At 40.2% G+C, this 27,532-nt stretch overlaps 1 protein-coding gene across 1 annotated transcript; it reads right to left on the bottom strand.

Moving 5' to 3' along the window:
* Window positions 1–901: 901 nt before the first annotated feature.
* LOC139724351 (monocarboxylate transporter 12-like) lies at window positions 902–26,892 on the bottom strand. Its single transcript, XM_071635504.1, has 5 exons — window positions 26,670–26,892; window positions 19,919–20,059; window positions 18,748–19,596; window positions 3,201–3,357; window positions 902–980 (listed from the first exon to the last, which is right to left on the bottom strand). Exons 1-5 carry the CDS (start codon window positions 26,890–26,892, stop codon window positions 902–904), a joined length of 1,449 nt encoding a protein of 482 aa, XP_071491605.1.
* Window positions 26,893–27,532: the final 640 nt, after the last annotated feature.

Below are 27,532 nucleotides of genomic sequence, written 5' to 3'. Positions count from 1 at the left end.
TCTGCAGAAATAGGACCCTTACTGGCATGCGAGAAGTGACGTGGCCGCGTGGGTGAAGTTTACGGGTGACTCCACAGCGCAGTACGTGCACGCGCGACTTACTAGTAGTGGTACATGGTAGTAACGCTAGGTAGGCCTAGTGCCTACGTACATTGTACGTACTTACTTGGAAGAAGTTGCTTCGGTCGGAGACAGGACAAAAGTTCGAGATCACTGCTCGTTCCCGATTGTGTTCGCGACATTTAGACAGAGAACAAATAAAAAAAAAAAGATGGGCATTTCATGACGATATACTGTATATCCAGGTGGGTGAATATTTTCCAGCATGTTTTCAGCGTATGCAGAGATGACTGATCTGTGATGTGCACATCGATCGCATGATCAAGCAGTACGCTGTACCGGTATGTGTTAGCTTATGCGCTGCGTGCAGTGGTGCATGCTTATAAATGCAAGGCCGGCCGCCGCCGGCGGCGGGGACTACAGTGTACGAGTATGACAGGCTTGGCCACTCGCTGGCTCGGGCGGTACAGCGGCCTACTGTACTAGTATCCTTGGTCGGCGCTGCGCTATAGGTAAGGTACACGTACACGCACGCTAGCGTTGTGCAAATTATGCCCCGCGCCGGAAGTGCCCTTGCTACCAAGTGCACTAAATCTTGACGAAAAAGCCACATCCGGGTACTTTTTACGTCATTGGCGATAGCGAGAATTGCGAGATCGAGAGATAGATCGATACGGTATGGTATTAGCAGCAAACTGGCTTTTCCGTGTTGCATGTTCGACGCGACGTATGTACACTCCAAAATGCAGGCTTGGCTTTTGACTTATTTCTTTGGCAAAAGACACCAAAGTTGGTTGGAAAAAAGGCATCTCACATGCCAAATTGTTACTTACCTGCTGTTCTAAACAGACTCAACCAGGGCTGCCAAAGCCTCCTTGTGCTTCTTGGCCTTCTGGTCTGGCTTGGCCCGCCTCTCCTGACTGCACGAGAGGTATGCCACGATCATTCAGGTATTTCTTCAGTTCGTCGACTCGCATTCGCCGGAAGACAGCTAGGTCTTGGGGGTCTGCCATTTTTGCCTTGGGCCTTGGGTTTGGGGGGGGGGGGGGGGAATCTGCCATTTTTTTTTGTTTTTTTTTTTGTCCGCTGTGCTTTGTGGCGACCGTAACGCGTACCTCTAACAGCTGGTTACCGCGTATACCGATCGCCAGGCGCTAGGGGCCAGGGGGGCATTTGATGAAGCGTTTTGTCAAATATTTCGTCTGACAAAATGTTAAAAGCTACTGAAATCCTTGCATCTGATTGGCTGGGAAGCAAACTTGTCCGACAAGTTGTCGGACAAAAATGCTTCATGAAATGCCCCCCAGTACAGTTATTGTACAGTAAACAGTGCATTGCGCATGCAGCTGTCTGCTGCGCTGCAGCGTAGCTCTAGCTGCATAGCGCGATGTCGACCCCAAAGTTGAAAATCGGCCTGTCCGCTACAACCGATAGGTGGCGCACCGTATTTGGAATCCACCGAATTGGTTTAATCCTGTATCAACTGCAGATGATATAGACTGGTGTGCTATGCATAACACAGACCGGTTTGCCATGCATCTCGATCACTTACTGAGACTGAGCAGATCGAGGTATGCGGTGATTGAAAAGGAAGCACTGGCAGCTACATGGGCATGCGAGAGATTCTCCGAGTATGTCTTATTTGGTCTTCACTTCGAAGTATAGAAGTAAATGGACCAGCCTACCAGACCCCGCCATCAATTGCACCTCTCCTCTCATGTTCAAGGAAGAGGTGCAACATCTTCAGCTTCGCTAGAGGGCGAGAGCACTTTTTTAGCAGCACATGTTTTAATTAACACTGTATGTGCCTTCCGCGAAAACGTTTTAAAATACACTACACGTACACTGTATATGCATGCATGCACCTCGCACCACACCAGTACACTGAAACACCACAAGGTGGCCTGTACTTTATTGAAAGAAGGAGAGGAGTAGAAACTGACCACAAACCATTTGTAATTCTTCTAAACTCGAAAGAACTTGCCAAAATGCCTCCACGACACCAACGCTTCAGAATGAGAATGATGAGATTTGACGCAAAGACAGTGTATGTTCCTGGACAACAACAGACCTCAGCTGACATCTTGTCGCCATCCGAGCACCAGCAGAGAGACCAGGAAGGAGTGGTGTCAGTTTCATAGAGGAGGTCGATTCATATGCGTCAACATCAACCATCAACCTACCATGTTGATAGTAACAGTGCAAAGACTATACATGAAATCAGAAAAGCACAAAAAGCAGATGAAGCATATGGAAAAGTCAGAGACTACTGTACCAAGGGGTGGCCAGACTATGCCACACAACCCTATCCTGAAACATGAGCAGAGATGACACTTCAGTGTGGTAGATGACTTGCCGGTCTATGATGAAAGATTGGTCATTCCGAGAGCTCTGAGACTCAATAACCTTGAGAGGCTATATCAAGTCCACGAGCCTTTTTTGATGACCTCGTCCTTTCCTTCCAGAATATGACAATGTCATGTAATGGACTTATTGTTCGAACACAAAGGTAATACATTCCTGATAGTACTCGACTACTTTACTCAAGGTGGATTGAAGACAAACAACTACAAGGTCAGACAGTAACAACAGCGATTTCCTCGCTGAAGGATACCAGACCTTGTAGTATCAGACAATGGTCCACAATTTGCCCACGAGAACATCAGAAAGCTTGCTGCGAAGAGTATGGATTTGTCCATACTACCATGCAGTTTTCCAAAGTACCCATAAGCAAATGGTGAAGCAGAGAGAGGAGTCCGCACTGTAAAAGTACTGCTGACTAAAAACGATGACATCCAGTTAGCCATTCTCAGCTGTCGAGTGCCTCCACTCCAAAAACGGGCTAGCCCCTGGTTAACTTCTTATCGGAAGGAGACTGAAGACCCAGGTCCCTATGTTGCCACACATGTTGCTGCCACGAGTACAACAGCAGGACCTGAAATCTGTGAGAGAAAAGGAGAAGTACCGGTTAGATCACATGATGACCTATAAAACAGACGTGTACGTCATGACTCACGTGCCCTTCCACAGCTATTATGATCTAGGGATTCGGTCTGGATCCGCGATCAGTCTCGCTACGGGAAAATCACTCAGAAAGCTCAACAACCAAGATCCTACCATGTCCAGACATGGTACAATACCAGACGCTGATTACCACCCAGGACCAAGCGAAGATGACCAGAGTGCCAGAGTCTTCAGTGACGAGCCAGGGAACCCTGATCATTTTTGCTGAGCCAGGTACCCAGCAGCCTACCAAGCAGACCAGCCTGAGCCAGCAAGGGACCTCACCAACAAGAGCTGTCACGAAGACGCGAACAAGATCCGGACGACTTGTAAAAACCACCGAAGAGTTTGTCTATGTTGGGCAATTGGGGGGGGGGGGGGGGGGGGGTTAAAAGTGAAATTAAAAACAGGACTGGACTCAGAATGGAAGAATACATTCAAGGAAAATATCAGTGAACTATCAAAACGGATCCTTCTTTGGCTATATTTTGAATTGTGAAATTGCATGTATTCAGAGTTTCATGGAACTCTGGACTGTTGATAATAAGCTTTGGGGAGATGTGGGAATATTCAATAACGACTTGATCTAAGAATACTTCTTACATATTGAACGCGCAGTGAACGCGTAGTAAGGACCAGGCACATATCTTACTATGCTTGTATTCTTCTCTTTTTATTTCGGGCATTCCGAGTGATACAACATGTTTAACTTATTTTTCGAAATCAAATGAAATGTAAAATTTCAATGAAAATGTGGAATATGGAACACTGGATAATAATTTTAAAAAAAATGTGTCCCTGAACAACCCTGTCGTCACTGCTATTGTGCCCTAATCGTCGCCACCACAAAGAAGTTGGAAACACCTTGTGGGTGGGGAGCGCAAAGCGTGATGAATTAGAACGAGGTCGCAGTGTGTACCATCACTGACAGCTATGACACTGTATGATGCGGAACATTCTTGTGTAGATCAATTTCAAAGGGCTCTTAAAGGGCTCTTATTTGGGCGTTCTATTATTGCGGTAGACATATTTTGAGTTCAAACGTATGGGCCAAATCATTCAAATCCCAAGCAATATGGCCACCTTCTTCTTTTCTTCGTCTGCAGGCAGTGGAAAAATTCTCAGACATTGTCGTTTTCATAATCGAGAGTAATACATCTCCAATGAGAAGGGAAAGTGCTCGATGAAAAAAAAACAACAGGTGTTTGTTTGGTATTGTAAAAATATTCTTGGATATATTATGTTATGTATATTTGCGTGTGCGTGTGTGTGTATGTGTATCATAGTGCGCGTGTTTGTGTATCATGGGTTGCACAAATTTATCTTGAGGTTGTGGATGCCGATTTTGTTTCGTTCTGATAACATGAACGAAAAAAAAAAGATAAAAAAAAAAGTGAAGTGCGGCCTTACCAGAGTTTCGTAAAACGTCCTTTGCCATTATATATATATATATATATATATATATATGTATTTATTTATCTTATTTTATTTTATTTTTTTTTGTACTGAGCAAAGCCCAAATAGCACCGTGAGGAATGATGCGATATAATGTAGCACGGTGATCGTGATGTGGTCGGGCACTTATACCCCAGTGCACGTTATGATGTCTATATTGAGAGTATGTCGTAGTGGCAAGGTAGGTTGAACGAAGTTGTTGGAAATGAAATAAATCAACTTGGACTTGAGGTACATGGTAGCATTGAGACTGTCAAGGATCGACTGCACGGTTGACTGATGCAAACGAATTAAGTGCTTTTCAGATATCTCGATGGCATATAACGAAAGGAATAGAAAATATGTTTTTGTCTGCTCCTTGGAGCGCGTCTTTGTTTTTCTCACCCACATGCACCTTATACATGGTTAAAGGCATAATCTACCATTTGCAGATGAAACAAAAACCCAGCATTAGTGCTTTAGAATAGTTCTGAAATGTGAGTTAGGGCTACAAAACAACCACTGTAAAAATCTGAATCTGTATAATCAATGTTAAGTGTTGTTAAAAACACAAAATGTGAACAATGGTTATAATAAAAAATGTTTCTGGATTAAACCGTCTACAGTTACGGTTTATTAAGAAAAACACTGCTCTCTAAAAAAAAATCGAGTGAAAATATTCACTCTTAAAAGAGTGAATACAAAAAAAAAAGTTATTTTAGAGTGAAATTAGAGTGAATTTTGAGTGAAAATGTTCGTTTTCACTCGTTTTGGAGTGACCTCAGGGATCACTCCAAAATCTTCGAGTGATCCTTGAGGCCACTCCAAAATGAGTGAAAATGAACATTTTCACTCATAATTCACTCCAATTTCACTCTAAAATAACTCTTTTTTTCTTATTCACTCTTTTAAGAGTGAATATTTTCACTCGATTTTTTTTAGAGAGGATATCTCCTCGTATTTTAGGCTCTATTACAAAAATGTTATATGGTATGATGTTTTATGATACAACAGACCTAGACATATGCATCAAATGTGATATCTTGAAATTTTTTGAAATCTCTACTCCCAAAGGTAAACTGGACCTTTAACATCCATTGTGATACAGAGCGAGATCTTCCCTCCCCATTGTCTCTATAGTGTACCGGTCACGATGCCTTTAACGTTGGATCATTTTTATATATTCGCCTGCGAATGTAACCAGTGCGTGTTCAAAAGAAACCATTTGGTTCATGTGTGATTACACGCAGGTAAATTCATTGTTTTTACTGAAAAAAAAGGCAATCAGAATATGTTCACACTGTGCATATTTAGCACATACGACCCCATTTAACAATTAAATGCATTAAAATCTTATGATATAGCTAAACAACAATAGGAGGCTTTGTAAAAGCGTGAGAAACCGCAAAGGTCCTTGTCATACCGTTGTAGAACAGTAACCCATTTAAAGCTATACCTACCAGCAAAGTACGCTAGGGTAGCCGGCATGCTACATATCATCCCCATGGTTTTGTAGTCGGTGTTGTAGCGAGTGATCATTACTGGAAGCAACACTCCCAAGGATTTCGCCAGTCCCGCATCCAGGAACATAATTGTGAATTTTGAAAGGACGATAACGTAGCGCCATGATTCCTTTGAATCTTGCGGTTTCGCCGTCGTACTACGACTCGTAGATGCACTCATATTCCTTGAGTCACAATATGCTTTCTCATAACAGGAGAAAATCGGTTTAAGTTACCTCATCAGAGTTACAGTGAACGTCAGCAGCATCACACCCGAAGTATCATGTCGGCAAATTATTGTTTAGTCCTAATTTCTGCAAAATGGAAGAGAAGTGTGAGTATCAATCTTTCTTTTTCTTTTGGCCCTTTATCATGTTTATCATTTTTTATTTCAAGTAAATGATTCACACTACGCATGCCAAAGAAAAAAACATAATTATCTTGCATGCTCACAACTCAATTGTTTATTTTACAGAAGGAGAAGGGATGTTAACAGGGATACCTGCGTTCAACACATGATTACTTTGCGGGCGCATGTGACATAGTTTGCAACGATCAATATTTTTCGAAAGAAATTTTGATTTGTCTTTTTGAGGATACCCGGTTATATTTTTACAGAAAGTATAAGCGTTCTTTTTTCATTACATGAATGTACAAAAATACATATGGTATCTTTAACATGTCGAAGTATCAAGTTTGCTTAATCCAGATTGGTGGAGTGGGGGGGGGGGGGGGGGGGGAGGGAGGGATATGACAGCGTTGAGGAGGTGCAATTTAGGCGCATTTCTTTTCCTCCTGAAAGTATTAATAAACGGGATAACTTAGAACTGAGACGATACCACACATTAGCAGTACCGGTTTTTGATTTTTTTTTTTTCTTAGAGTGGACCAAACATAAAACAAGAGAAAATGTTTTGGAGTATCAAGGCTCTGCTAGAAATTTTGTGTTTGATGACTAAGAATTCATATTATACGGAAATATCAGTTTATACAAAAATATGAAATTTAGGCCAAAAAAGAGGCCCTAATGGGTGCGCACTGAGGTATGCTGGTTCGACGATGTTTCTGGGACATTAATACCTTCATAATTCTCACACATATTTAATCAGTACAATCACTATGTTGGCGTTCGTGAAGGTCCTGACCAACTGCATAGTACGGTAACAGATAGAATGATTGTAATTTTGTTAAACTATAATTTTGATGTGTAAACGAACAGGATGTTTTGGCATTACTGATGTGAGTGCTATATCTTAGAAGATAACAAATCAACGGGAATAAATCCCGCGTTAAAGTCGATTCGAAACACCATTTCAGAGAGAATATTCGTGATCATGATTATTGCATACATGGCCTTACAAATTAGTCAGCGACTTTCAAAGAATATACAATATCATACCTCGTGCAGTGATCAGAATTGATCTAAACAGTTAATGATATGTGGAAGCCTCCGTCTGACGATGTATCCAGCCGCAGTAAATCCAGACGAGTGATAAAGCCTGGCACCAACACTCAGCGGTGAATGAAGAGTGCATTCGTAGTGCCAAGCAGTTATTGTGATCCGCAATATAATCAATTATATTTATACGGATCAGTCCCTCTGCGACAATAACGAGATATGCGCCTTTGTACAAGGGCGGATCCAGGAATTCAGTAAAGGGGAGGCGCCTTGGCAAGATCAAAAGGGGGGGGGGGGACGCACGCACCCCCTCCCATTTTTTCTTTTTATTTCTTTTGTTTTAACCCAAAATAAAGAGGGGCGGTGTGTGCCTGTTACACCCCCTCTGGATCCGCCACTGTTTGTAGATCTGCACGTGATCATGGTTATAATTCATAAGCTGAAGAAAGGTTCAACAACTCCCCCCCCCCCCCTTTTGAATGACTTAAAAGTCACTTTGACCTATGGCATCATTAATTCTATAGCTCTGTCCATCTGCAGTCAGTGAAACCTTCAATAAAGCCCTTATAGTCCAGCGGATATAGAAAAAATCATGCACTTTATGGTAAAAGCACCATACTTGGTACACATGTACATGATGCCAATACAAGTCATTTCTGATATGGAAGCCACTCTGATTCTCCCTTTGGCGGCCGTGGCGGCCATTTTTCAATATGGCCGCCATGTGATATAGCAATGCTGTGTATTTTGGAAACTATAACTCCGATTGTCGTGATTCTTGTATCAAAGTATAGGTTTTGAGGGTCAAGGATTCCAATAAAATAATTTTTGAGAGGATAAAACCATGGCAACCTACTTATTGGCGGCCATTTTGAAAAAATATGGCCACCATGCTAGATATAACATATCCTTAAAACGTATGGACAAAGGGTCATGACTCTGGTACCAACTTATATGTTTTGGGGGTCAAGGATTCTGATAAATTCAACTGTAAGTGAATATGAATCGTTTCATCCTACGTTTTGGCGGCCATTTTAATAAATATGGCTGTCATACAACAGATAATGAATATTGCATATCTTCGAACTCAAAAGATATATAATCATGATTCAAGTGTAAAAGTATAGTTTTGGGGTGAAGGTTTTCAATATAATGATGTTTTAGCAAAGTGAATAGGTTCATCACATCCTTTGTTTTGACGGCCATTTAATAAATAGCGTACGAGTGTTATGAAAGCGGGATGCCCATTGTGGATTGATTCTGGTGTAAACGTTTGTTTTAGGGGTCAACAATTACTTGTTCACTCATTTTAAGTATTCTAATGTGGAACATCTGGGCATATTTAACTTTGTAAGCATTTTGGAAAATATGCTCAACTTCCTTTATAGGATTTCTGTGTGTACAGTGTATGTGAAAATCATGATCTTCACAATTTCATGTCTGAAGTACATTTTAATCAAGATTATACATTTTCTAGAAATATAGACTCTCGCTTTCTCTGGTCCCTGGACTATGGAATGAAAATCATAGTTTCCAACCAATATGTTATATCTGTTTTCTTTGGAAACATGACACTAAGTGTGAGAAAACTTCTAAAACTTCTTGGGTCACTTACATCAAATGTAAACACACTACATGTATGTCTATAAAATCCATGATTGACCAGGCTGTTCTGATACTTATAACTACACTGAATCTCATACATCAAACGATAAAGTAAATAGTGGCAGTGGGCAGGTCCTTCTGGTCCTGTACGGGTAGAGAGACGTCCCCGCCCTCCACGAGTCTCCCGCTGCCTTGCGGGCAGTTTTTTTGGTTAATCAAAGGCTAGGGAGTAAACCTTATCCAAATCCGGAGCGGAACCCCTAAGGCGGTTAGGTGTTGTAGTTCATCATCTCTCCGGCAAATATAATGGTATTATACAATACATCTTTATAGGTTTACATCTAATTGTCATTTGCAGCTCCACATGAGTCTACTAGCAAAATATAAACTACACTTTACAAGAAAAATTATGCTAATTTATGAATTTAATGAAAACCTCAAAGAAATACAAATTTTTAGGTTCATAATTATTGGAAGATAAAACTGCAGAATAAAATATTCAGTAAATCGATCTTACTTACCGGCACCAGTAGAAATACTGAAGAAGTTCTCTAAAGCGCACCTGCATCTATATATGCATTCACGTTCATCACCGCTCATCAATGGATGATCAGGAACAATAATTGTTTTGGATTGTCAGAGCTAATTCGATTCCTTCATATGATTTCTTATAATGTTGTGTAACTGTTTTGACATGGGTCATACTATGAAATAATGATCAAGAACTGAAAAAAAAAAACCTTTAGAAATCAGTAGGTCTTATAAGACTGCAATTATCATGTCTTTGTGGCTGGAAACTATGACAGTACACTAATTGTACTCTCCTGTCTATGCATCCAAAATTGGGGGGAAAGTCTTCTATTCCATTCTCACCATTTTATTCTGCCTTTGATATTCAACATAATTATCTTTAGTATTCTAGGTATGCAACAATTGTACTTATGTGATGTTCAATACCTACTTGAATAGTGAATGTGATAGAGGTATGGTCAATCAACAACAATCAATGAACAATAAAGAACTAAACGCCGCAACAACATAGGAGGTTCATTTACCAATAATAGGTGAACGATTCTTGTCAATGGGACAATACATATGGCAAGTGAGGGTGTATATATAATATATACACTACAGGTTGGCCCCTCAGAAAATGGAAACGAATATTTTTTCAAAACCAAAACGAAATTGTCCAATTTGGTTGAGTACTTTTCTTTCTAGACATGTTTTTGTTAATCATTAATTTCTTACTTTATTTTATCAAAGCTCAGCAACGGAGACTACTCAACAATTGAAGGTCTATTTTCGACAATAATCCTATTCAAGCATTCCACATTGTGATGTGCGGCCTCGATTCTTTGTTAGTCTCCCAAGGCAGTGGCTTTTGTTCGATGCTGAAATTTGTTGAATTGAGCTAAGAAATTTACGCTCGATCCGTCTTTACAAAAACATCTGTAGAATGAAAACTACTCAACCAAATCGAGGGATTTTGGTGTCATTCTTCTTCTAGATAAATTCTCTACAACTCTATGTCATTCATTTTGGCACCAAAGTAATGCAAATGTGCAGATATATGCGAAAACTCGCGTTTCCGTTAATTCTAGGCCACACTGTATATAATGTGTGTGTGTGTGTGTGTGTGTGTGTGTGTGTGTGCATACTCTATGTACTGCAGCAGTCATATTTATCAAAATGGACATGTGAAAATGAAATGTGTTAGTTCTATTCATCAACAAATACTTGTTTAAAATCATTGACCCCAATTAGTTTCAAAGACGTACAGTAGAGTATATGTTGCGGTGGCCATATTTTAAAATGGCAGCCAAAACATAGGATGTGATGGTTGTATACACGAAAAGATGTATCCATTTAAATAATTGAACCTCAAAAACATATTTTTGTACCAGAATCATGAAGATGCATCCATTGGTTTTAAAGATATATGAACAGAATGTAGAGCGGCAGCCATGTTTAACTGGAGGGAGGCCATATTTATTAAATGGCCGCCAAAACAAAGGATGTGATGAACCTATTCACTTTGCTAAAACATCATTATATTGAAAACCTTCATCCCAAATCTATACTTTTACACTTGAATCGTGATTATAAAATTCATTGAGTTCGAAGATATACAATATTCATTATCCGTTGTATGGCAGCCATATTTATTAAAATGGCCGCCAAAACGTACGATGAAACGATTCATACTCACTTACAGTTGAATTTATCGGAGTCTTTGACGCCAAAAACATATAAGTTGATATCAGAGTCATGACCCTTTGTCCATACGTTTTAAGGATATGTTATATCCAGCGTGGTGGCCATATTTTTTCAAAATGGCCGCCAATAAGTAGTTTGCCATGGTTTTATCCTCTCAAAAATTATTTTATTGGAATCCTTGACCCTCAAAACCTATACTTTGTACAAGAATCACGACAATCGGACTTATAGTTTCCAAAATACACAGCATTGCTATATCACATGGCGGCCATTTTGAAAAATGGCCGCCACGGCCGCCACAGGCAGAATCAGAGTGGCTTCCATATCAGAAATGACTTGTATTGGCATCATGTACATGTGTACCAAATATGGTGCTTTTACCATAATGTGCATGATTCACCCTATATGTGCCCTATATCCGCTAGACTAAAATGCCAATCTGAAGAGGACACAACAATGATACGCGGTATTGATAAACTACATTTTGTACGAGCCAAAGAGATTTTCTCCTCACGTACTGGTTATAAGCTCTATAGCACTCGTCATTCGATCGACCTGGAAAATAGGCTTCAAGTTCTGTGGTACATGTACTCAATAGTATTCATTCATTCATTAATTTATTTTTCCATTTCCAACAGAAATATCATGAATATTTAACTTTTTATTTCTTTTTTCTTATCTTTGAAATTGTTTATTGTGATTGTTTTTGTTTTTGTCCCCTTTGTAAATATTTTTCTATCCATATCCCCTGCGATTGTTATTGTTGTTAAATGTCAAAATTACCATCACATGTCAAACACAAATGTCAAAATCTGATTAGCCACAGATGTCATATAACACTTCGACCACATATACGTAATGTTAAAATTTCCATTATTACTGCAAATGCCATAACGCGTCAACCACAAGTGTCAAAATAATTGCTTGCATTATAATGAAAAAATAGCGAATATATATCAACGTTTGTTTGTCTGTCCGTCTGTCTGTTTATTGGGATGAAACTTGGTGTGTGGATAAAGGTTGATCCCAGAATTACCCGCAAATGTCACGCGTTGAAACCGCAAATGTCAACTTAACTCAATATTGTTTTAGTGAGAAAACTAATATAATGAAATAAAACGGATTCAAATACAATCAGATCAAATCAGTGCCTATGTTTTATGTGTATATGGATATAAATCGTCTGTTTAGAGCAAGGGCTTATAATTCATTAGTTAGGCAGGCCTGAATGAATGAACGATGGAACCAGCGGGAGACAGACTTTTGGTAGCTACATCTTTCAGGGAGGGTTAGACATATGTTAGATAACAAAATTGGTGATTCCTCGGAATATAATTGGATTGTGTCAAAACATCTTGCTTACAACTGTATATAATTAAAATGGAAAATGATTTTACTGCTATTGTGATGGTTATCTTTAGGCCTTATTGCGTCTGTGCGTTGAGTGCGAGCGTCACTATCATTATAGAATCACAACTTTTTTATTGCTGTTATCGGACATTTTCATGAGTATCATCTATTCAAATACTTCCTGAACAAATATTTGTGCACTGTGCATTTTGCTACATATCCATTTTGAACATTATAGACTAAAATGGCCCTCACAGGCTCAATATCGGTAGCTAGACTATATGCTGCCAACGGGTGCAGCCATGTTATATGTATAGAGCAGTGGTGAATCCAGGGAGGACCGCAACCGGCGCACGCCCCCTCCTTCTTTTTTTGATGAAACAAAAGAAATAAAAAGAAAAAAAATGAGGGGGGGGGGGGAAGGGGTGCGTACGCCCCGCTTTAATTTTGTAAACGCGCCCCCTGTTTCATACGGAATTCCTGGATCCGCCCCTGTAGAGTGAGTCATCTCATGATGTATTATTTCTCTACAACCCTGATGAAGGTCTGTAGAAATAATCGAAAGCTTGGCGTCATTTTCTTGCACTAAATAATATTGTTTGCAGACTTCGTTCTTAACTCTCTTGGTTCAATGAATCTTCGTGCACTTCTCTCTCCTATATCCATGATTTACCAACATTCAACTCCTCCCTCTTCCTCTTCCTTTCTATTAATCATCCTTCTCCTTCTAACGATGTCCGAACATCTTACTTGATTCTCACTCTATTCTTCCTTACCACTCTCTCTGTTCCTTTCTCTACCGCCGGTCTCCACTAGTGCAACTTCAACCTCTAGCCCATTACTGTCCCCACTCTTTAGTTTTTGCCCTCCTTACTACCCCCATATGTCACTTTCCTCTTCAATTCTCCTCTTTCCAGGCTCTTCTGCCAAACAACGATCCGGTTAAGGACTATACATACACATGGTGTCACAGCAAATCTTTCTCCCTTATAATAATAATGATATATCAGTCTTCTTTATATTATCTTAGCACAAATCAATCATTGATTTTATTTCAGCATAAAAATACAATCTACCATCATCTTATCAAAGATATATATCACGCCCCCCCCAAAAAAAAAAATAAAATGAAAACGTAAATTCGATTCAAATATCAAACTTTCAAAATATGATAATCATAATTTACCACCATTTTAAAATGATTACAATCATGCGTAACACATCCATATGCATATATACAATGTATATAATATATATTTAGGCCTTATTATGTATTGCATACATACACACATACATACAGGCATAATGCATACATGCACAAATATTATGAATATGACACTACGATTGATCAAATATATTAAGATGATGTATTACCAAAATATACATCTTAAACAACTTCTAAAGTATATCAACTTTTAAATCAAATCTATTAACAATAACATTTCTGTGAAATTACCTGCGGCGTGAATGATTTAATTGTGACGCCCTGCATCACAGCAGTGTGCTCATCTTCTGTCAACAAAATATTACACTAATCATAACATTAAACAATAATAACCATTATTTCATATTGAGGATACGATTTTACAATCAAACATATCAAAATTATTTTAAAAAACACCAAATACATAGCTAATCCATATGTCATTACACATATCATTCATATAAGATTATGATCAGCTCAACTCATTACTCACATTATAATCGCCCTTAACATTACTCATATAAAACAAAAAAGACAAAAAGCACAAAGTCATAATCCAGAATACATCATACACCATTACACATCATTCATAATCAAATCAAATTACTCATAACTCATAAATAATCGCACTCAACTTTACTCATATCATAGTAATACAGCAGCAATCAGTACAAATAAGATCTCATAGTAAATACAACATTTGAAATGTATAACAATATACATACTCGAGTGTTTTACCTGTATTTATCTGTATCTCCTGTGTGGTCAAATCCTAGGCTGAGTATCCTGTTACAAGTCTGAAGTCAACACTGGTCAAAGTGATGGGGTTTACCTGGAAGGGACTGTGTGGTGTTCATTGGTCAACATTAATGCCATTGAGGGTCAGTGTTTCAGTTTCTGTTTGCCTTTTTTGACGAAGCCTCAAAGCATGCAGCGTTTGGCTCCACATTTGGCAAAGCCGTTTGTGTTGGGTTCATTTGGCTGGTCAGGTTTTGGGTCGCAAGAGAATGTTAGCAGGTTGCGGAGGGAGTGAGGGCGTCGGAATGCAACCAACGGGGGATCCGAAAGTATCTCGGACAGTGAACCTGATTCCTCCAGGGCTTTGTTGTTGTTGTTGTTGTTGTTGTTCTTCTTCTTCTTCTTCTTCTTCTTCTTCTTTGAGAATTTTGTGTAGTTTGGCGGTGGCGGGACTGTGTATGTTAAGATGAATGGGGTCGTTTCCAAGGGGGCCATTCTTTCTTTTTTCTTTTTTTTTAAGGTCAAATAGTTTAGAACGAGGGATGGAGCGAACTCTGACGATTTGTTTTTCAGTTTGTTACGGAGAGTACATTATACTTGTCAAAATAGTGTTGGAGGTCTTTGAGATGTTTGACAGTACTTTCGGGCTGAGAACAATTACGTGTGATTCCTAGGGCCTGATTGTAGTGTATGCTTTTGAACACATGTTGGGGATGACGCAAGGAGGGAGGGAGAAATGTGTAGGAGTCCGTTGGTTTGGAATATAACTCTGTCTGGAGAGTTCCGTTGTCCAAGAGGACTTTTAGGTCACGGAAGTTGACACAATCGGGGGATGAGATGACCCAAAGGTGAATTTTGATTTTGGGATGGAGGGTATTCACTTATGTGTTTTTGGAATTGTGCTAGAGATTGGGAGCATTGCGTCCAGAAGAATAATGACGCCATCGATGTATCGGTATCGTAGGACTGGAATGTGATAGGGTTCTAGGTTCAGTTTCATGTGAGCAGTAGTATCTTAGAAAGATTTTATATTTGGCTTAGCGTGCAAAAATTTTCTTGGAGGCAGTTGTCGCAGGAGTAAATGTCATGGAACCAAGGGAATAGGGAATATACATGCAACTTTTGGTGCATTTAAGAAACACATGAAAAATGAAAAACAAACAATAGCCAAATGAACTATAAAACCATGCAACATCTATTACTGTTAACGTGGATTTCTTCATTATGACGGCTCAATTTTGATTAGGCCTATATGAAATTATTTTCGCAATGTATTTTGCTCAAATAGTTCCAGTTGATTTTTATTTCAAAGACTTACATTGATTTTTTTTTCATTTCCTCCATATCAACAGAATTTTTAAACGTATTCGAAATTTCTTGCCAATCTGCAAGAAGAAAAAAAAATCGCCTTTTGCTCTTTCGTTCCACCGCTGCTGCTACGATTCTTCCAATTTCAACTGATCTCTGTACGCTTTTGCCGCTTTTACCCGATGTGATGGATCGGGATATGCATAGATCGGGGAGATCGGGGTCTAAAACATGATGGTGAAACCGAGGCTTGTGTTTCCTTTAATCACTGTCCTCAGAACACTGTAAAAACATCGGTGTTAGATTTAACACCACGGGTGTTAAATCTAACACCGATCAAACTTCAATAAAGGACCACACCCACAGGTGTTAAAAATGCACTGTGATGGTGTTGAAAAGTGTTCACCTGACACTTCGTGGTGTTAATTTGACACTGTACCTGGTGTTATTTTGACACTGTACTGGTGTTAATTCAAAATTGACACCACATGGTGTTGATTTGATATTTGTTGGTGTTAATATCAATGGTTTAACACCCGTCCAGCTTCAATAAGAGACCACAACAGCTGGTGTTACTTTGGTGTAAATTTATTTTCACATTTTTTCAAAAATCTAGTATTTTAATGTAAAATTCTTGATCGTCTTGTTTAAATTAAAAATCAACAAGAAGTGCAGTTACTAAGAAACTCTTCAAAAAACAGTTTAAAATTTGGAAATGACACCCGGAGGTGTTAATTTAACACCATAAATGAGCACCGACAATTTAACACCAGCTCGGTGTTTACTATTTAACACCGGACTTTTTGCAGTGAAGGAAGTTCCTCTAGAGATTCATTATGCAGTTTTCTGGCTCTCACAGTTTGATTCAGAATTGAAATTCATGTTGCTCCTGTCATATTTATTCTGCGAAAGATTTCTGAGAGAATGAGATTGAAGAGAACGACGATTTGAATCGATCCGAATGCCGCGAAGACGACAGTATAGGACCTGGTAACATCGAAGATTAAACCTGTCAGAATGAAAGATGATATGGAAAGATATTAGCAATTCTTACACATGCAAAACAAACCATAAAGGAGGATGACAGAAAAACGGACAACAAAATATAATGTGAAATCCTTATCCCTTTTGAATAAAGTTCATGCTTGATTTGAATAATGCATTGGTAATAAATGCATATGATACAGTGTATTGTAAGAAAAACTATAGGTTATACTAACACTAGTTATTGAAAGTGATTACCATTTCAGCGTCTTCTAAACGCTGTCGGTATAATTATACATGTATCACAATCGGCAAGTTGAGCTATGTCATGAATGGTATGGAATTATAAAAACATTCATCTGTAATCTGGAAAAAAAAAACATTTTAGTGTCCATCTGCGGAGAAAGTATAATCACCATAAAATGATAAAGTTAAAAGCCAGTAAAATCATGGTTTCGTGCGTGAGGCAATCGTATTTTACGTCCAACGAGCAGCGAGCAGGGAGACAGTATTAAAAAAAGATCATCATTCTTCTTAAAGCTGCAAATGCACAGAGGAACGATCTTTTTGATTTGAAAATAAAAAAGTCCAAACTATAGCCCTGGTGCCGGAGGCAACCTTGTTTTACCGTCCGCCACATGTTTTTTGATCGCTTTACTCCATTTCGATGGTGCTGACTCCGAACATGAATGATGAAAGTCTTGCAGCCTTGTTGGTATATTCAAAATGGACGCCAAAATGGCCGGCAAAATCTGAAATTCCTATTTCCTAATAAATTGTGAAAATGGAAACAGAAATGAAGTTTTGCCTTTTTCAAAGGACTTCGAATCAGAATCTGTATGATGTAACTAAATACTTAAGAGGGCCTCCAAACTTGGATATTTCCATATTTACATCCCTAGCGGTGAAAAGTGTGAAAAATGATGGTTTTAATCCATTTCGGGATGCAGAGTCCGAATCTTCATGAAGGAAATCTTGCATTCCTGAGGTTGTTGAGACAAATAAAAGATAGATTTGAAATAATTTGATGATTATTGTGTTTTTACTTTATCTACAATTACAGAGAATGCCGATTCCGAATTTAGTTGATGCAACTCTTTCATTATTGAGGTTTTTGAGATATTCAAGATGACCGCCAAAATGGACATAAGAAAAAAAAATCATGTATATCTTAAGACCCTCAAGGATTCAAGAGCTGCATGGATAGTATTCGAATCACTCGGAAAGGTATCCTTTTCGTATAAATTCATTCACTGTATGAATTTACTGAAATCCGAATTTCTATTTTGGCGGCCATCTTAGACATGAAAAAAAAAAATCCTCATTGATGCAAGAGTTGCATCAGCCAGATTCGGATTCAGCACCCTTGATATAATTTTAATTTTTGCCGACATTTTTGATTTCTCCAAACCTCAGGGATACAAAAAAAAAATCCATATCTCTATTCAGATTAAGCATCCATCATGCAATCTGCTACATCCATCAAATCCTTTCAATATTTCATTTTCTAACAGGAAATTAAATAAGAATTGAGAGGATTTCAAAGTTTGGGTTGCCATACTGACTACCTCAGAATCTTCAAGAATGCAAAAGCTCAATCACCCAGATTCAGATTCAGCACCGTGAAAATCCTGTAAAAGTTCGTTTTTATACGTCTATACTGTTCACCATTTATACGCCTGTAAACATAACTATTTCAGACTTTGGTGGCTATTGGGAACATCTCAACACTCTGAAAGGACGTAAGAGTTGCATTATCCATTTGGATTCAGCACTTTTGACATACGGTAAACCATCAAATACATCGGCATGATCACGCAGATTGCAAAATGATCTTAGGCCTAATATGTACCACCCCCCCCCCCCTCCCCACCCGCCCTTGAATATGGATGGCAAACCAATAATAGTGCAAATCTGACCAGTCTTGATAGATGTTAGCGTACCTGACAGGAAATCACCGAAGAGGGCACCAGAACCAAATATTACCAAGTGGGCAGTCAAGGCTGTAGAAAGATGCTCCTGACGTCTTACTGTCTTCTTCAATACGGTGTGCGGGATGGAGTCAAGAATAAACATGACGAAGCCCTGGATAGCGGCATTGACGGCCTGATAGACGTATGTCGCTTTCAAGGTAAAAACGAAAAATGATACTGAACAAATGAAACAGCAATGGGCGAAGATGAGGTTAGGGTTCAAATCCAAACGTACCAGGGCGAGAAAGAGTAATCGTCCAAAGATGCCGCTGATGCCTGCGATGCTAGAGAGAAACACAGCGCGAGAGGGCTCAATGCCAAGCCATTCTGCTTGAGGCACAAGGAAAAGCATCCAAGCATACAGGACGTAACTTGTCAAGAAGATGGCTGGTGTAACGAGTGTGAACTCAGGCTCAGACACACAGATTAAGGATGTCAGTTTGTTAACGAACGACCTTGCACAACCCGACGACGTTTCCATGTTTTGCACAGAATTTGTCTTGAGACTTGATGCTGTTGAGTCTTCTATCAGACGTCCTTCTCGCTTCATCTCCTCTTCCTTCTGGTTCAACCCGGAGAGGTCCGTTGGAGGTCGGACCACAGCTCCGCACGCGACAGTATTGAGACATATCCCACCGAGGATGAGGAATGCACCACTCTCCCCGTAGGCTTCTAACGATCTCTCAACGACGACAGGTAGACAAAAAGCTCCTAGTGTTAGACCGAAGAGAGTCATTGTGTTGTAGAAGACAAACGAAACAGGAAAGTAGTCATTTAGTGCCACGTAGTGGGGGAAGTGTAACATCGCCAATCCAAAACCTTTACAGGAAATGAGGGGAAAATAAGAAAAAGGAAAATGACTGTGTCGATTATTTCAAGCATATGAAAATGGAATGTTGATGAAGGTTTAGGTGAATTTACAGTACACGTTGTTCTGGGGCTGCCGATTTCGGAAGGGATCAGAGGTGCACAAAGTCACTGGTATTCTTCTCCCGCCCCTCCCCCTCAGGATGGACTATGGGTATGTTGATGTTCAGTGGTCCCGCCACCCCCCCCCCCCCCTTCCCTGTATGGATAGTTCTCTTTAGATCTACAAACATGCCTATATCAACTCGTATAAATTTATTGTCGAAGCAGTTACCTGTTGTTGACGTCAGAATTCCCAGTAGAATGGTCGAATCGACGAATGGCACACATAGGACAGGAAGAGCAAATAGGAAACCGCCCAAAACCGTCAAGGCCCGAACATTTACAACCTTCATCAACAAGTGCACAAATGGGGCTGTGAAGGGAAATAATTCAACAGCAGTTACTTTTAAAACATTAGGATAAATTGATCAACTATAATATGTGTTAAGATTAGTTATATTGCATCATGTGTTTTGTAACAAGAATTTCGCTCCCACACTTTTTTTAATAGGGAACTTTAGACTTGCGACACGGACGTTTCTTGTCTCCATTGCGTCGTGTTACAAAGTAGCTTTAGATTACGCGAGGATGCAGTAAAAAGGTGCCCTCATAATAGCCGGGTTCACACGTACAAAATAGCGGGATGACGATCGCGATGCAAATCTCGAGATTTGTATCCCGCTAATTGGTGTACGTGTGAACCCGGCTAATGATTGCTGTCTGCGTCTGCGTCGTGAATTTTAGCGGACGCTAAAATGGCCCAGAGCCGACCATGAAAACAATGATTGATTTCGTTAAGCAATTTTGCGCATGCGCAGAACAGTATTTCCCCCCTGAAAGTCCGCGTCGCCAAAATATAAAGCTCTCCCTGATTATACGCAGCGATATGCAGTGGGGGCGCAGGAACAGGAAAAGCCTTTCAAAGAACGCAGAAAGTATACGCGGTTTATTTGTTATTTTCTCAGCACTACGCACACGCGGGTGTATAAGTAAGATTATTGTTTTACTCCATACTTGCCAACTCCACCGCTTTTTGGGGGAGACCCCTCCTTTCAAGAGATTTCAGTTGCCTACCGATTGCTTAACCCTAAAACAGCCGGACATTTTCCTCGACCATTCCACCGCAAGAACTTTTGGACAACGCCGCTTGCTGAATATTACTCTCAAGTCTCGCACATCTCATGACACGATTTTCGCGAAAATTGAGCATATCGTTACAACGCTGCGTAACTTTTTTTACATGCTCGTCAGACCGAAATTGGCTTATCTCCTCCCACATAATCCTGCTTTGTCTGCTTCCAGAGACCTGCTACGCTTCTCTGATTGACAAATAATTTCCAGATATTCTACGCAGAAGTGTGCGCCAGATTGTTGAATTTCAGTTCTAAAAACGAAAAAAAAAAAATCCTTCGAATATGGAAGGGGTATCTTGCCACCCTCCCATTGATTGTTCCCCTACATGTTCGGGAATGACAATTTCGGAATTTCCCACAAAAAGTGTGCTTCAGATCACTTCATTTCAATTCTAAAAACGCAAAAGCTCCGTCGAGCGGGAGGGGACATGCCACTCCCACACCCTCCCCATCTACCTCATTAGACTTTGTACATATGATACACAGATGATGACAAGAGCCAAATGCCGGGATTAAGCTATTAAACCTTCCCTGACAAAAACCCCTATCTATTTCCATTATTATTATTTTTTTTTTGGGGGGGGGGGGGCAGCTATAGAAAATATTGCAAGTATTGCACACCAAAAGTTTGCACAAGATCGCTGAATTTCAGGTCTGAGAATGTAAAATCACCTTCATGTGGGAGGATAATACCCCTTATGTACACCCTCGTGGGCACGATTTTCAGTTTGATTGCTTAACAGCGTTCATGATATCAATGTAATGTCCCAGTCACACAGTGCCTTACGATGGGTTACGTCCGCCGCGAAGAGATACGGAAGAGTGGACGCAGGGGGACGCAGCGTGGACGCAGGTATCCGCAAGGTCGTATGCAGACGTATTTAAGCTGTCCGTAACTAATCCGTAAAGAAACGCAAATGACGGCGTCAAACCTGCGAAATTTTAAAATGTTCAAAATTTCGCGGAGGGACTCCACGGATGCAAACTTAAGCAAGCAACCTTAACTGAACGTTCGCCTTACTATCCGTAACTGAACGTAACTATCCGTAGCTTGGACGCAACCATCCGCAAAAAAAAACACCTCCCGTCCATTTGCGTTCACTTGCGTCCACCGTAAGTATCTGAAGTTAACTGCAATTTAACGTATCACAACACTTACGTCCGTTTACGGACATTTACGGACAGTTACGGATGCTGCGGACAATATTGCGTCCTTTGATGTTTTTCGTTTTTTTCACTCCCATGGGAGCAGAGAATCGTGGGAAACCACACCATTCGTGTTGCCATGCCAAGCTGCAGCGCATGTACCTGGATGAATAATACAGCACAGTCGGAGCGGTTTAGTGGCAGAACCACATGGTCGAGTTATGAAATTTCTCCCATAAATGTTCATTTCGCTCCCTCGCAAAGTAACCGCCCTCACCCCCCCCCCCAAGATCAAATCCTGGCTTCGCCGATCCGTCTAAGTGGGGGCGGGGGGGGGGGGGGGCTTGACCTTGAAACCTCCCCCTCCTCCCCTCCTCACTGAAAAACATTCCGCGGTCCCTGGTATGTTCCGGGCCTGGAAAACAGACCTTAGCTGACATCTTGTCCCGAGCACCAGTAGAGAGACCAGGAAGAAGTGATGTTATCAGTTTCATAGAGGAGGTCGAATCATGTGCGTCAACATCAACCATCAACCTACCAGTAACAGTGCAAAGACTATACATGAAATCAGAAAAGCACTAAAAACGGATGAAGCATGTGGAAAAGTCAGAGACTACTGTACCAAGGCATGGCCAGACCATGCCACACAACCCTATCCTGAAACACTTCTATGAGCAGAGAGGACACTCGAGTGTGGTATTAGATGACTTGCCGGTCTATGATGAAAGATTGGTCATTCCGAGATCTCTGCAAAGACTCAATATCCTTGAGAGGCTATAACAAGTCCACGAGTCTTTGATGACCTCGTCCTTTCCTTCCAGGACATGACAATGTCTTGTAATACGCGGGACTCAATAATGTTCGAAACAAAGGTAATACATTCCTGATAGTAGTCGACTACTATACTCAAGGTGGATTGAAGACAAACAACTACAAGGTCAGACAGTAACAGCAGCGATTTCTTCGCTGAAGGATTCCAGACCTTGTATGGTATCAGACAATGGTCCACAATTTGCTCACAAGAACATCAGAAAGCTTGCTGCGAAGAGTTTGAATTTGTCCATACTACCAGTTTTCCAAGGTACCCGTAAGCAAATGGTGAAGCAGAAAGAGGAGTTTGCACTGTAAAAGCACGGCTGACTAAAAACGATGACATCCAGTTAGCCATTCTCAGCTGTCGTATGCCTCCACTCCAAAAACGGGCTAGCTCCTGGTTAACTTCTTATCGGAAGGAGACTGAAGACCCAGGTCCCTATGTAACTGCCACACATGCTGCTGCCACGAGTACAACAGCAGGACCTGAAATTTGTGAGAGAGAAGGAGGAGAAGTACCACAGTCATGATGACCTACAACAGACGTCATGACTCACGTGTCCTTCCACAGCTATATGATCTAGGGATTCGGTCTGGATCCGCGATCAGTCTCGCTACGGGAAAATCACTCAGAAAGCTCAACAACCAAGATCCTACCATGTCCAGACATGGTACAATACCATATCACCTGACGCTTCTTCTTTTTGCTTATGAGGCAGCAGCAGCTAAATAATGTCCCTCAATTGTTGTAGCCAAGTTACAGTCTGTGGAGTAGGGTGTGTCAGGTCCATTGTTGTCAGGAGGGCGGAGATCAGGGCACTCACTCAAGATGTGTTGAGCAGTCTGTTCTGGTGCACCACACTGGCAAGCTGCTGACGGGCGTAGCCCCCAACGATGCATGGCTGCATTGAAACGCCCAACTCCCGTTCGAATCCGATTTAGAGACACCCACTCACTCCTTGGGAGGTTTGCTCCTGGGGGGACAGATGTATTGGGCGTGACAACGAGTTGGGCAGGTCGTTGGGTGTCTTCCCAGCTTGTTCTCCATGTCTGGCAGATGTTGAAGTCTGATCCTCTCAGCGTTGCTGCATGACGCTGATTACCACCCAGCAGGACCAAGCGAAGATGGCCAGAGTGCCAGAGTCTTCAGTGACGAGCCAGGGAACCCTGATCATTTTTTTGCTGAGCCAGATACCCAGCAGCCTACCAAGCAGACCAGCCTGAGCCAGCAAGGGACCTCACCAACAAGAGCTGTCACGAAGACGCGAACAAGATCCGGACGACTTGTAAAAACTACCGAAGAGTTTGTCTATGTTGGGCAATGGGGGGGGGGGGGGGTTAAAAGTGAAATTAAAAACAGGACTGGACTCAGAATGGAAGAATACATTCAAGGAAAATATCAGTGAACTGTCAAAACGGATCCTTCTTTGGCTATATTTTGAATTGTGAAATTGCATGTATTCAGAGTTTCATGGAACTCTGGACTGTTGATAATAAGCTTTGGGGAGATGTGGGAATATTCAATAACGACTTGATCTAAGAATACTTCTTACATATTGAACGCGCAGTGAACGCGTAGTAAGGACCAGGCACATATCTTACTATGCTTGTATTCTTCTCTTTTTATTTCGGGCATTCCGAGTAATACAACATGTTTACTTTATTTTTCGAAATCAAATGAAATGCAAAATTTCTATGAAAATGTGGAATATAGAACAATGGATAATGATAAAAAAATGTGTCCCTGAACAACCCTGTCGTCACTGCTATTGCGCCCTAATCGTCGCCATCACAAAGAAGTTGGAAATACATGTACCTTGTGGGTGGGGAGCGCACAAGCGTGATGAATTGGAACGAGGTCGCAGTGTGTACCATCACTGACAGCTATGACACTGTATGATGCGGAACATTCTTGTGTAGATGTATTTCAAAGGGCTCTTATATAGGGCTCTTAAAGGGCTCTTATATTGGGCGTTCTATCATTGCTGTAGACATATTTTGAGTTCAAACGTATGGGCCAAATCATTCAAATCCCAAGCATTATGGCCACCTTCTTCTTTTCTTCGTCTGCAGGCAGTGGAAAAATTCTCAGACATTGTCGTTTTCATAATCGAGAGTAATATATCTCCAATGAGAAGGGAAAGTACTCGATGAAAAAAATAAACAACAGGTGTTTGTTTGGTATCGTAAAAATATTCTTGGATATATTATATTATGTATATTTGCGTGTGCGTGTGTGTGTGTGTGTGTATCATAGTGCGCGTGTTTGTGTATCATGGGTTGCACAAATACTTATCTTGAGGTTGTGGATGCCGATTTTGTTTCGTTCTGATAACATGAACGAAAAAAAAAAAAGATTAAAAAAAAGTGAAGTGCGGCCTTACCAGAGTTTCGTAAAACGTCCTTTGCCATTATATATATATATATATATATATATATATATATATATATATATTTATTTATTTATTTATTTATTTATTTATTTTATTTTATTTTATTTTTTTGTACTGAGCAAAGCCCAAATAGCACCGTGAGGAATGATGCGATATAATGTAGTGATCGTGATGTGGTCGGCCCAGTGCACGTTATGATGTCTATATTGAGAGTATGTCGTAGTGGCAAGGTAGGTTGAACGAAGTTGTTGGAAATGAAATAAATCAACTTGGACTTGAGGTACATGGTAGCAGTGAGACTGTCAAGGATCGACTGCACGGTTGACTGATGCAAACGAATGAAGTGCTTTTCAGATATCTCGATGGCATATAACGAAAAGAATAGAAAATATGTTTTTGTCTGCTCCTTGGAGCGCGTCTTTGTTTTTCTCACCCACATGCACCTTATACATGGTTAAAGGCATAATCTACCATTTGCAGATGAAACAAAAACCCAGCATTAGTGCTTTAGAATAGTTCTGAAATGTGAGTTAGGGCTACAAAACAACCACTGTAAAAATTTGAATCTGTATAATCAATGTTAAGTGTTGTTAAAAACACAAAATGTGAACAATGGTTATAATAAAAAATGTTTCTGGATTAAACCGTCTATATACAGTTACGGTTTATTAAGGAAAACACTGCTCTCTAAAAAAAATCGAGTGAAAATATTCACTCTTAAAAGAGTGAATACAAAAAAAGAGTTATTTTAGAGTGAAATTGGAGTGAATTTTGAGTGAAAATGTTCGTTTTCACTCGTTTTGGAGTGACCTCAGGGATCACTCCAAAATCTTCGAGTGATCCTTGAGGTCACTCCAAAATGAGTGAAAATGAACATTTTCACTCATAATTCACTCCAATTTCACTCTAAAATAACTCTTTTTTGTATTCACTCTTTTAAGAGTGAATATTTCCACTCGATTTTTTTAGAGAGGATATCTCCTCGTATTTTAGGCTCTATTGCAAAAAAATTATATGGTATGATGTTTTATGATACAACAGACCTAGACATATGCATCAATGTGATATCTTGAAATTTTTTGAAATCTCTACTCCCAAAGGTAAACTGGACCTTTAACATCCATTGTGATACAGAGCGAGATCTTCCCTCCCCATTGTCTCTATATAGTGTACCGGTCATAAGATGCTTTTAACGTTGGATCATTTTTATATATTCGCCTGCGAATGTAACCAGTGCGTGTTCAAAAGAAACCATTTGGTTCATGTGTGATTAGACGCAGGTAAATTCATTGTTTTTACTGAAAAAAAAGGCAATCAGAATATGTTCACACTGTGCATATTTAGCACATACGACCCCATTTAACAATTAAATGCATTAAAATCTTATGATATAGCTAAACAACAATAGGAGGCTTTGTAAAAGCGTGAGAAACCGCAAAGGTCCTTGTCATACCGTTGTAGAACAGTAACCCATTTAAAGCTACAATAATATACCCACCAGCAAAGTACGCTAGGGTAGCCGGCATGCTACATATCATCCCCATGGTTTTGTAGTCGGTGTTGTAGCGAGTGATCATTACTGGAAGCAACACTCCCAAGGATTTCGCCAGTCCCGCATCCAGGAACATAATTGTGAATTTTGAAAGGACGATAACGTAGCGCCATGAGTCCTTTGAATCTTGCGGTTTCGCCGTCGTACTACGACTCGTAGATGCACTCATATTCCTCGAGTCACAATATGCTTTCTCAGGAGAAAATGGTTTAAGTTACCTCAGAGTTACAGTGAACGTCATCAGCATCACACCCGAATTATGATGTCGGCAAATTATTGTTTGGTCCTAATTTCTGCAAAATGGAAGAGAAGTGTGAGTATCAATCTTTCTTTTTCTTTTGGCCCTTCATCTTTTTCTTTATTTCAAGTAAATGATTGACACTACGCATGCCAAAGAAAAAACATAATTATCTTGCATGCTCACAACTCATTTGTTCATTTTACAGAAGTAGAAGGGATTTTAACAGGGATACCTGCGTTCAACACATGATTACTTTGCGGACGCATATGACATAGTTCGCAACGATCAATATTTTTCGAAAGAAATTTTGATTTGTCTTTTTGAGGATACCCGGTTATATTTTTACAGAAAGCATAAGCGTTCTTTCTTTCATTACATGAATGTACAAAAATACATATGGTATCTTTAACATGTTTAAGCAAGTTTGCGTAATCCAGATTGGTGGAGTGGGGGGGGGGGGGGGAGGGGGAGGGAGGGATATGACAGCGTTGAGGAGGTGCATTTTAGGCGCATTTCTTTTCCTCCTGAAAGTATTGATAAACGGGATAACTTAGAACTGAGACGATAC

Source organism: Diadema antillarum, unplaced genomic scaffold (genome assembly GCF_040938485.1).
Source record: "Diadema antillarum isolate AM-2024a unplaced genomic scaffold, OU_Dant_1.0 scf00000211, whole genome shotgun sequence".
NCBI classification, from domain to species: Eukaryota; Metazoa; Echinodermata; class Echinoidea; order Diadematoida; family Diadematidae; genus Diadema; species Diadema antillarum.
Note: the sequence above shows the minus strand (reverse complement) of the source record. Positions and strands in the feature narration are given on the sequence as shown.